Source organism: Pygocentrus nattereri, chromosome 5 (genome assembly GCF_015220715.1).
Source record: "Pygocentrus nattereri isolate fPygNat1 chromosome 5, fPygNat1.pri, whole genome shotgun sequence".
In the NCBI taxonomy this organism is placed as follows: Eukaryota; Metazoa; Chordata; class Actinopteri; order Characiformes; family Serrasalmidae; genus Pygocentrus; species Pygocentrus nattereri.
The window spans coordinates 28231181-28243464 of NC_051215.1; the positions used below are offsets into that span (position 1 = coordinate 28231181).

Genomic DNA, 12284 nt, shown 5'->3' on the forward strand with positions numbered 1-12284 from the left:
AATCATATCCCTAAATCTGTTTTCCTGACACCGGCCCATCCACCCAAGAGTATTCTCAAGCAGCCGCACCAGTTGGGAGTCCATTCCAGTGACAGCCTTCGCAAGTCTAAGTCAGCAGAGATGTTGGGACAGAGCCACAGTTGTGGTCGCAGCAGGAAGCCAAAGAGCATGTCCCTGGACCGGGAGAGGGAGCCAGGGACGTCTCCTCCAGGACGTGCTGCCTCCACATCTACTGCCTCACCCAGTTCTATGACACCAGAATGGAAGATCCGGCTCCTGGAGGAGAAGCTCAAGTTCTCACAGTTCTTAGATGAGATCACATACAGAGTTCTGAGCCCTGCTAGCTTAAAGATGCTGGGTGGCAAGAAGCCGGAACCTTCCACAGGTACCCAGTCCCAGCAGCAGATACCATCCCAGCAAACTCATCCCAAACTCCCTCCAGAGAAGAAGCAGGAGAGGAACCGACCCTGGGACCACTGGGCTGCTCAGCATGGCAGACAAGCAATGAATGAGAGGGAAGGCAGGCCCAAGACATGGCAGATTCCTTTGAAAAAGGACAGTCTGGAACAGGAGCCAGACAAACGGCACATGGACCCCAACAGGGAGGGGGCTCGACCTAAGGCAGAGGGTCCGGTTTATGCTCGGATAGGGGGTGGTTACGACTCCAGGCACAGCAGTGAAACAGAATGGGATGACAGGAATCGACGGGGGGCTCAACTTCCGCCCCACCAGTCCGCCCGGTTGGAGATGAGAGCTCAGCCAAAAAATAACACTGATAAATCAGGGCCACCAAAGGTTGGCTTCTCTGCAACTCATATGGAGAATGAAAACATGCCAGCTTCAACTTCTTTTTCTGTTTTATCTCAGATTAAGGTATGTGTGCCAAGCTTTTTATTATGTGTGCTTTTTAATCCCCCCACAACTTCCTGTCATGGTTTGTCCACAACAGTGTTCCTTGGCCACTACACCGTCCAACTCTGTTTGGGTCATGCTCCAGATACATGTTCCCTTTCCATTCCACAGTTCTCTTCCCTTGCCTCATTTGAATTTAACACCTTCCGTACACTTCCTAATGAAGTGATGCTTTGTTTTTCTTTAGTGTGTTTTTAACAAAAATATGATGGTTTTGTATGGTAGTACAACAATTAATGTTACCTGTAGTATTTACAGCTGAGTTGGGTATGATTTGTGGATTTTAGCTTGGAGAAGAGCAGAGCTGCCAAATCAGTTTCATACCATACAAGACGTGCATATTGAGTTGTGCAATTAATCCTGCTCCTGGAGATCTACAGCCCTGCGCAGTTTCACTTATTGCCTACTCCCTCAACATGCTTGATCCAGCTCATGAAGGACTTGGTTATTAGAGGTTCTGAGCTGTTGGCTGCCAGGATCCAGATTAAGAAACATTCCCCTCAGCTAATGCTGACTCTTTACTGAAGGCCAGCTTTCATGAGGCTACATGACATCTGTATAAGCCTTTCTTGACAACTGGCAAAAACTTATATGAATCATTCAACTGCATTGGTTCACAGTTAGAGTTAAAAACATATTTCACATTTGTAACTGATTTGGACTTTAGACTAAAATAGATTTCATCTGAAATAATTCAAAAACGCTCTCAAAAAGTACATGACTAGTAAACCCAGCTTTGAACAGTTGTTCAAACAAAAAAATCATAAACAAAATAAGGTTGATTTATTTGCACAGTCTGCCTACAGAAATCATATTTTTTTAAAAACAACTTTAGAAGTAAATGCACAAAAAGGTAAATATCACAAGTTAACATTTAGGCCTAAGGGACTGGGAGAAACCTGCAAATAGAAAATGCTCTATAAGTGATGATTTATATATTTTTGTGTATATTTGGTGTGTAACTATATGCAACAATTATCTAAACAGATCATAACATGTCTAAGTAAATATCTGATTTTGAATACTTCATTGGTTTTTCTTTTTAAGCCTTTATAAATGTGTATGTACATTTGTCCCTTGTTACGAAAGGCTTGTGTAGGTATCATGTAGCCTTGTGAATGCTGCCCTTCAGTAAAGTATTAGCAACAAATACTTTTGACATTTATATATGAGGAATATCTCACAGTTCTTATAGTATTTTCTTTTTTTTCCTGTTTCTTAGATTTAAGTATGCTATACAAGCTATTTGTTCTTAATTGCAAATGGCAGTATCAGGTTATTCAAGTGTAAGCAGTTGCTTATCTCTTAATTACTGTTTAGCTTCTAATCATTACTTTCAATTATCAGAGAGACGAAATTGTGCAACAGAAGCTAATTAAAGATGTCAGTATAATGACTGGCTGACAGACAATCAATGTTTTTAGAAGACCAGAGAGAGCATGTGTGTACTTTGGAAAGATAGAATAACTATTGATGGAAAACAGTGATTTGTGACTGTTTCATTTATATATGATCTAGAAAATCAGTATGTTTTAAATTAAGTTGAATTATTTTTTTTTTATTAACAGGAGTCCTTATCAGATGCAGACAAAATCAAGTAAGTATTGTTTTTTCTATACTCTAATAGGAATACACACGAGCTAAAATGTTATATTTGTCTGTTTTTTGAAGTGTCATCGTGTGTGGAAGTCTGCAGTGTCTGCATATCTGTGTTGGGTTTTTATGGTCTTGCATAATTCATGAGATTTATTTTTAGTTAGGTTTTAGTGTGCTGGCCAAATAATGTGTGACTTACTCAGATCATATAACCCTACAGTGCTTGTCAGCATGACGTAGCTAGTCAAACACAGGCAGTCTGTCTCTGGTCCCCGGCTGCTTGGTGCCAGACGCATGTCTCAGGCAGCAGGGTGAAGACCTGGTGTAAAGCTGCTGGTAGAGAGTGGTTTTTAGAAGGGGCAGAGCCTTTTGTCAGACAGGTGATGTCCTGAAGAGACAGGGTTAAGCGGATCAGTCCGATCAGCACTCATTTCACCCTCTTTACTCATTTCATCATGCTAGGCTTTAAGTGCGTTGGGACTCACTGTGCTTTTCTGTGATCTTTGCTGTCTCATTGGCCACTGCTGCTCTTCTCCTGGGAGAGCCCGCTGCTACAGTCTGAGAGGCACTGCCGGGGCCATGCAGATAGTGATGACCTAACACTGTACGCTTGGTGGATTTGACACACAGCCAGATACTTGTGCTTTAGTCTTTTGTTCTGCTTCAATACTGTCCTGCTCTTGCTGTCCTTTCACTATCATTTTTCTACCAGTATTGTGCATATGTGTTACAGTGGTTCCCCACAGGTCTGAAACAAACCTTGGGGAGCACTGCAAGAGGGTGGTTAGTATTTGTTGTTGCTCAGGTTTTGTATTGTTTTGCTGATTATTCACTACACTTTCACCTAGAGACTTTTCATTATGCAGTATTCTTTTTAATTGCAGACTTGATTGAATTATTTATCTCCTGGTAGGAATTAGCAGCATTTGTTGAAGTAAAACGGGATGGTCCTCTTCTCGCACGTGCTTTTCAAACAGGCTGAATGAGCCAGACCTAGGTCTCCCCCGTGACGTAGAGCGGAAACGCGTGTCATGGTGGCACTGGCAGCTTCATTGATTGGCCTAGATGCTCCCTAATGTGCGGTGGGAGCTGAAACATTGACTAGGCTCTGCGGCCAGTGCTTCACCAGATATTTGCAGGAACGGCAAAATGAAACTTTGTTATTGGGGACCGAATTAAACCACCCTAATTCACTTGGAAACACTATCTTGGCTATGTTTTTGGTCCCTGTTATTATGGGATTTCTCAGTAGTGTTGGGACCAGATTTGGCAAAAACCTGCAGAAGGAAAAAAATAATTTCTGGAATTGTAAACATTTTATGAACAAACTAAATCAGGCTGTTGATGCATTTTAAAAGCAGATTCTTTCTAGATTTTCACTTCCTCTTCTACTGCAGGTTCCTTTTCTAGTGATCAGCGTTTAATGCATGTTGAAATCTATTCTCTAATCACAGCTTTCAGCAAGTGCCTTTTTCACTCAAGCTTTTTGCTATTGCCTTCAGAGGGGGTGAAAATGTCTATCATCTCTTATCTTGCATACTTTCCCCATGTGACTGTCGACGCACACGTCCTCCTTAGCTCTTGGTGAGAAGCTCGGTGTCCCATTGTGTCAGATCCATTTTCCTGTAGCCTTGAAGCAATTACACACAGTCTGGGCCTGCTGTGGTCAAGCTATTTTGTCTTTTTCCTCAATTCCTCTGCCCTGAGATTTGTGCATAGAATGTGTACCTTCAAACAAGTGAATTGCTTTGAAAAGAGAAAATTGTACAGGTGTATTTATAGTCTAAAACAAGCTCCTGCCCCTCCAACTATAGCATGAATCATTGATGTTCCTATACTTTTGCTGTGCTTTTACTTTCAGCTGTATTGCTTGGCAGATGCGTGAGCATGCATGCCCATGTGTGAAATATTTGCTCACTTTTACTCTGCGCTGTAGGAGAGGTTACTGAGTGAGCAGGAGAGGTCTGGCTTGGGGAACATCAGGAGCCAGCATCAATTAAAAATTTAGTGTCTGCAGGCTGTGGGGTGCCAGAAATCTCCCCAGTCAATCTGTGCTGTGAATGGGGAGAGTGGTGAGGAAGTAATTTTGCAACATCATAGTCCAGCCGTCCTGACCCAACACCTTACTTTTCCTCATTGGTGTCAGTAGGCAGTTAACGTTGCACTATTCTAATGTCAGACTGGAACTTCGTTATGACAGCCCTATGTTGGCCTTACATCACCTTCATGACATCAAAAATTATGTCAGTCAATGATAATGTTCACTGTTGTATTACTGTACATAATCTGTCATGACAACTGATGACAATATCTGCTCTCCTCTCTACCATGTCCATTAATGGGATGGACCACCAAAGGGCCTCTTTTGACCTGGTGTTATTTGAGTGAGGGGTTCCTAATCTCAGTCCTGGCAACCCCACACTATGCAAATTTTTGGGCTTTGTCTAATCAAGCACACTTGATTCATCTCAATACCTAATTGACAAGCTCGAGAAAATACAGCACTGGGTTTGGGAGCTCCGGATTTCAGTGAACAAATACTGTTTGAGCAGTGGACCATTCTCAACAGTGTGAGTGTCCAAATGGTCCATATAATATCTGGTCAGTATGTGGTCCAGTGGTGGTCCTTCGGAATTGATCAGTGGGCAAGGAGGGCTGATAAATTATGCATTGGGATCTGAATTTGAAGTACCACAAATGAGAGCCTCACCGTTTAGATTGCATTTTCCCTGATGTTGATAAAATTACTGCTTAATTACCAATATCTATCTATCCACCCACTCACCCATCCACCCACCCAACACTATAGCGTTTGAAAGAAAACAATACATGACTAATTTTGGATAATATGGGCACTTATTTGAATGATCACAATGTTCAATAACATCAGTTAAGGTAGCGACAACATAGCCATTTAAATGCTGCAGTTTGCATATTCACTTTGGCCGTCTCCTGGTAAAATTACAAGTTGATATCCTCTACACTGCAGTTACGTTTTCTTTGCTAAATTTAACATATTGAAGAAAAAAAAACTTAAAATGTGCCCTGGGCAAAAGTTTGTTTAATTTTAAACTGAGGAAATAGAAATTCAGTATGGACAGTTACAGAAATATCGGTTTGATCCCTGTAGAAGGTGTGTTGGCTTATCTTCACTCAGAAGACCCACAAAATGTCATTTGACCAGGAGTGTTCAGACCTCTAAGGTATATTTACATCATAAAATGCCCAGAGGGTAGATACAAGACAGTTGTATTTAATAAACTGTCGACTCACTTTATAGTGTAATGGGAAAGGTGAGGGTTTGTGGATGTTGGATGTTAGTGCAGCATCTGTGGCGAGCCAGTGCACTGTAGTGAGGGAACTGGACAGAGAAACTGGTGGCATTGAGCAGATGCATTGTGTCTTATGACAGCTGCCCTTGTCCCTTCAATATATAACCAATTGCTCCCGGGGCGTAGTCCTCTCAGTGCCGTGTTATCATAGAGTCTTTCTTTCCCTGCTGTTCAGATATGCACATACCTGTGCAACTGACACATTGCGTCTATCAACACCCACACTTTTAATGTGGCACCAGCGGGTGATGTTTAGTCACAGAGCTCGGCTTTTGCACAAATGTTTTTGCCTGTTTAACATAATATTCATTTTCTGAACATGTTTGTATGCTCCTCTGTGTGAGGCACAGTATGCTGCTGTGAACTTCTAGAGCTGGTTGGACTAGAAAAAACTTGGGAAACTTACACTTAACTACAGGCTGTGTGGCTCAGACTTGGTGTTTAGGAAATATAGTCTGTTCTAGAGAAATGTTTAAATATTCAGTTGTAATTTCTTTTGAATGAATGTTTTTAATGCATTTTTCCAGAATCTTGCAACAGCAAAATGAAGACCTGCGTCGGCGCCTGACTCAAACTACTCACAAGATGGAGGCCATGGAGACAGAGTTTGAGACGAGTCGTCACTACATGCAGGCAGACATGGGCCGAACCAGAGATGATCTGGAGAAGATGAGAGACAAATTCCGAAGGTGAGGTCTACTGACTTCATTATATTTTCTCTCAATCTCTCAAGCTACACTTGCTATTATATATTCATTTGGAAATAAACAGCATTTCAGTATGTTTTAAATTAAATATACAACAAAAGCTGAGAAGACTTAACGTTATGTTGTGTGCAGCGAGTGTAAGAGCTGATATGTAAGTTTGATTGATTCAGTGATTATGAGAATGTCATTTAGCATTTCATCAGTTGACATGCAAAACTATAGTTCAGAATCTGCTTACACTACACAAATTTGTCATCTCGTGTGAAATATTTTTATGAACGGCATAGATGGTGCAGTATGAGATGTAATATCACCTGCTGGTGTCCTGACAGTGATCCCAGTACAAGCTTTGACCAGTATGTGCAGAAAATGCTGAGTTTCGGAGGAAAAAAAATAATCTGATCCGATTGTATAACACATCTACTCTGAAATAACATAACAAATTGTACAGAGACATAAATGAAGTCACATGATGACAGTAGACTTATAACCTGATGTTAAAATAAGAACAATACGTAGCTAGTATGGATGGGACTTGTTTTTCAAGTTCATGAATTTTATGATTTTTGCCATATAAAGCTGTTCACGTGAAACTGTGTGTTGTGCTGTGTTTTACCTCATACCTACTTTTACGTCATATACATACTTTGTGTATGTGACTGCAAATCGCTGTTGTTGGGAGGAAAAAAAACTCATTTCCAAAATGATAACTTCACAGGAGAAGAAAAAAAAAGTGCTTTCTTTTTATGTAAGTCTATGGAACCAGATGTTTTTCCTCCAAGTAATTTGGTGCCATTTCTTTTGGTCCATTCATCAGTACATTTTATTTCATTATTTAATATTTTATTTCATTTAGAGTACCTTTTATTCAAGTTTTATCACACAAAGCTTATTTAAAGGCCTGATGTAAATATATTGTCACTGTTGAAAACTAACCTTGTATCTCCAAAATTGTAACTGTACAGAAGAAGGAAAAAACTTTCTTAATTTGTAAAGGAAGTTAATATATCATGTTTTTAATCATGGTAGCTTGTCCGTTCATCATGAAATTATGACAAAAGTATTGAAAAAGAAGAGGTGGTATTGTATGAACATACACAGAACTGTGCAAAAGGTGCCTGAATAATGTTGTTTGTCAGTGTGTTGGCATTGTATTTGTTCAGTACCTAGTTTGGCTAATCGATGCTTCATTAAATTAAATCAGGTATGCTGCTCATTTAAACTGGACAAATCGATTCGATGAGAGTGTAGAGGAGAAACCTGGAACCAAGCCTGGGAAATTCTAACCAACTCACAAGAATATTTTTTAGAAAACAAGAAATTCTTGTCTTTTTTTTTTTTCTTTTTTTTTTTTTTACTGAATTTGGGTTTATTTAATGTGCTGTATGTTTAACAGGAAAAGCAGACTTACTGTCCAGTTATAGTAATAATATTGTTTTTTCCAGCGCCTCAGTGCACAGTACTGTACATCTACACTCACTCAGTATCTCTTACTCGGTCACTTTTGCCCAGACACACTGGCTTCCCCACCTGATTGTATGAGCAGTTGTTAGTAACGATCTGTGTCTGAGACATTCATTTCCTCTTTAGAGATGCAGGCAGAGATGCAACAAACACCTTCTCCATTCATCTTTAATGACCGTGATCAAAGGGAGAAAATTAATGAGTGTTTTTCAGAGTGTTATGCTGGGAGCCATCACTTTAATTCAGCTGACTGGGTGCTGTGAGGTGTTACTCTGAGACAAAGGGATGAGGAGAGAGAGCATGTGAAACCACTGGGATAGAAGCCACCGCAGTCAGTAGGACTACAACAGTTAGTTGATGAGGTTAAGAGTTTATTTTATTTGTCACTGTGTCATTTAGGGGAATTCGCACCTAATATTGTTTTAATTACACTACACTACTGATTACACTATTATTGTCTGTAACATAGCACACATGAGCCATATAAACAGCTCTGAGTGAGAGCTGGTAAAGCTGAAGTAGAGCAGGGTTAGTTTTAATGCCAAATTAAGACGCCCAAAGCAAACACATACAAATTCAAAAGTTAATCAGTCATACTGTGGATTTCATGTAAATAAAATATTTGTAAAACTTGTCATGCTGATGTTCGCTATCAAAAATAAAATTTCCAGGTTCTTATGGCCACTTTTCACTGGTCATCTTTATTCTGAGGCATGCAGTCTTATGCAAAAGTTTGGGTGCCAAATGTTTAGACTCAGCAAATATATAAAAATTGTGCTATAAATATATCCTGTAGAGGATGTTTTATGGTAATTGATTTAATGTAAAGAAACTTATCAACTTGATTTCTTCACATCAGTGGTGATTGGAACCAGGGGTCATGATGTCTACTAGACAGATATAGCCATCTTCCTATCCATAATAACCAGTGAAGATGTGTGTGTGTGTGTGTGTGTGTGTGTGTGTGTGTGTGTGTGTGTGTGTGTAGATGTTGGTAACATAGTTGTAAATTGGAAAGCTTAAGATTATTGCAAATATTCATAATACCTTACAATTGAGGATGCATTGATACCATTTTTGACAGGCTAAGAACGAATACAAGTTTTTAGTACTTGGCGATACCAATTCTGATACGGTACTGAGTAACCTGCTTAGAATTAAGTAGTGATGAGTGTACCTTAACAGTTACATCAATGAAATCTAGCTGATATTAAATGACATGCATTCGGTAGCTATGCAACATTCGTTATCTTGAATTGAGTAGTGTTGCAGCAAAAAACACTTCTTTATAGCTATACGCAACGTACATTTTATAGTTTTGAACAGCAACAGCAGGAATCGAGTTTTACACCTTTTTAGAGTCTTTCGTTGAGGTGTAGCGGAGTGTCCTCTAAAGCCAGACATACACTGTATGATTTTATAAACCTTGTTCTTTGGTGCGTTTGAATAGGCCGTTGTGTACGGGACAAAGTCTAAAATTTATGTGCTCACCCTGTACAAAAACTTATAGATCTCGTACTGTGCGCCCGAGTACTGAGCAAACACACTGCTACAGCAGCATTGCTAACTTGCACCACACTTTGCGCAGAAACTGAAAGCAGGTAAGACCATACATTTTCTCTACAGCCTATTTAAAAAGGCAATAAAAATCACTACATTAAAGTTTACTTTGCAGTTCCTTTCAGGCAAATAGAGTAAAGTCAGAATATGCGGATATTGGTACTGGAAATGTTGACTTTTTTGCCTCCATTTTGTTAGCGTATGTATCTCCGCCTGTATTGGAAGTGGCATTGATTGTGTTTTTTGGGTGTTTTTAAAAAGGGCCTAGTGTATGCCATGTGGGACTTCGCAAAGGCAGAATGTTTGAAGTGTGGCCATTGACTTTGTGTCTGAATGCCACAGAGTCAGTAACACTTTACAGGGCCTTGCTTACTGCCAGCTTCAGTTTTTTGTTCATTAGCACAGTAGTGTACTCTCAGCTTATGTACGTCACGTGGTATCAGGTGATATCGTACGTTAGTATAGGTGCATTTTTAATGAGTATGAGCACGAGTAAATGAGTGCTGTATAGGGACGAAACCCAGTATTGGTGTCGATTTATTCCTACTTGCAACACTTTGCATGTACTTCTTCATTGTGAATGTGTTTTAAAAATCTGTTTTAGGCCAAAACCTGATCATAAAACAATGCCTCAGGCATCAAACAATGTGTTTTATAACCTTTATTAGTGTCTTAAGTTTCTGTGATGGAGCTCTTGGAGGCAGTGAACTTTTCAGATGTTCCTGTCACCACCTCTGTAAACAATACTGTCTCTGTAGGCTTCTCTGGAACAGAGCATTTTACATTTCACATCAAATCACCCTGAATGACTTTGTTTACTTCTTAATAACTTTATTATGCAGAGAAATTATAAAATTGGTAGAAAAATTTGATTAGTCTGATGAATTGAATAATAGCCTATAGGTTATAAGAGCAATAAAAGTTTTGCAGCCTTATGGTCATATACCACATATACCACTCCATATCAATGTTTTAGATCTTTTTGAATCTAGGAGATTTTGCCTAAAGGGCCGTCCTGTCCTCACCTCACTGTCGCTTACAGTTACTATCAGATCACAGTGAGCCACAGAGCTGCTAGACCGTTCAACGTCCTCAGTATTTCAGTGATGAATCACAGCTTTCTGAGACATTAATGCGACCTGTCAGTTACAGAAGCTAACAGTACCGTCTCCGTCTGTTCCAGTCTGTTCTCCTTTCTCTGCAACACTAGGCACTAATCACATTAAGTGAATTGAGTTTATTTGTGCATTCACAAGTTCATTTTTTCCCTTTCAAAATTTCAGTTTTTGTTGAAATGTTATTGAAGTCCATTATTATTTGCAGCTCAAAAAATTTAATCAAGCAGACTTCACCTCTGACGTTTGAACACTTTCGCGCTTTTGAGGCCCAATTAAGCAAAAATAATTTGCTAGTTTAATTACAGGTACAAAAAAGAGCTGCCGAGCAGTGTGTTTCTGGTTTTAATGAGCGCACACACTCTGGGAGTTCTGGTTGAAGAGTTGACTCTGCTAATATAATGATGAGGTTACACCATAATGATCATTACACACTCTCTTTAATAAAGGAAAACTGCAGAGACTCCAACTTGGCCCTTTATGCAGGGTGAACATTGCCCATGCCTATTTCAGCGGTCTAATTTCAATCAGCCTCCTATAGTACAATGTAGGGGTGAACAGTATATGTGGCTGATATGTAGTACTGTGCAAAAGTTAAAAATCCTTTCCAAATCCAGTTAAAACAGCCATTAAGTACAAGTTTTTGTTCTAAAAAATAATTTTAATTCTGAGGAGATTAGATACAAGATAATTTACTTGTTGAAGGAAAGAGGAAGTCCAAAAAAGGGAAGTTTGCAGGGGTTTGCAAAACTGGAGGACAAAAAAGAAAACTATTAAAAGCTGCAGAGAAAATGGGACTTCTACCAACCATGCAAGACCTGCTAGACCACCAAAGCTGTCTCCATCAGATACAGTGCTTTAAGCTTTCATCTTTGAGAGAGAGGAGAAATTCAAGCTCCTTTCTTTTTTCATCAGAGAGAGAGAGAGAGAGAGAGAGAGAGAGATCTGAATGAATGAAATCAAATGTATTAACCAATGGAGGCCTGGATTTGGAGTCACACACAAAAGTGAAGTGGAAAAACACACGACAGGCTGATGCAACTTTGATGTGATGTCCTTAAAACAAGTCAAAATGAGGCTCAGTATTGTGTGTGGCCTCCACTTGCCTGCGTGACCTCCCTACAACGCCTGGGCATGCTCCTGATGAGGTGGCAGATGGTCTCCTGAGGGATCTCTTCCCAGACCTGGACTAAAGCATCTGCCAACTCCTGGACAGTCTGTGGTGCAATGTGGCGTTGGTGGATGGAGCGAGACATGATGTCCCAGATGTGCTCAATCAGATTCAGGTCTGGGGAACGGGTGGGCCAGTCCATAGCTTCAATGCCTTCATATATATATATATATATATATATATATATATATATATATATATATATATATATGTATATATGTATGTATGTGTGGTTATTGGTATCTACAACATATTGATCGAACATATTGACGGTTTTCAGCAAATATATTGTTGCTAAAAATGAACAAGTATTTATTTATTGTTTGCTGCAACAAAAAATATGGGCAGTACTTTACACCAGCGGTGCTCAAACTTCTGTGTTTTGGGAGGGCATGGTTGTGGTGGGCCAAGTATATGGGACAAAACC

General features: G+C 39.7%; 1 protein-coding gene across 5 annotated transcripts in view; it reads left to right on the forward strand.

The window, feature by feature from the left end:
* tjap1 (tight junction associated protein 1 (peripheral)) overlaps positions 1-12284 on the forward strand; it is a 97669-nt gene that overhangs the window by 56199 nt on the left and 29186 nt on the right. For all 5 annotated transcript variants that reach the window (XM_017690660.2, XM_017690659.2, XM_017690661.2 and 2 more), the window contains 2 exons: positions 2481-2509; positions 6368-6529. In XM_017690660.2, coding sequence (XP_017546149.1) covers positions 2481-2509; positions 6368-6529 — 191 coding nt within the window. The remainder of the gene's footprint in view (positions 1-2480; positions 2510-6367; positions 6530-12284) is intronic.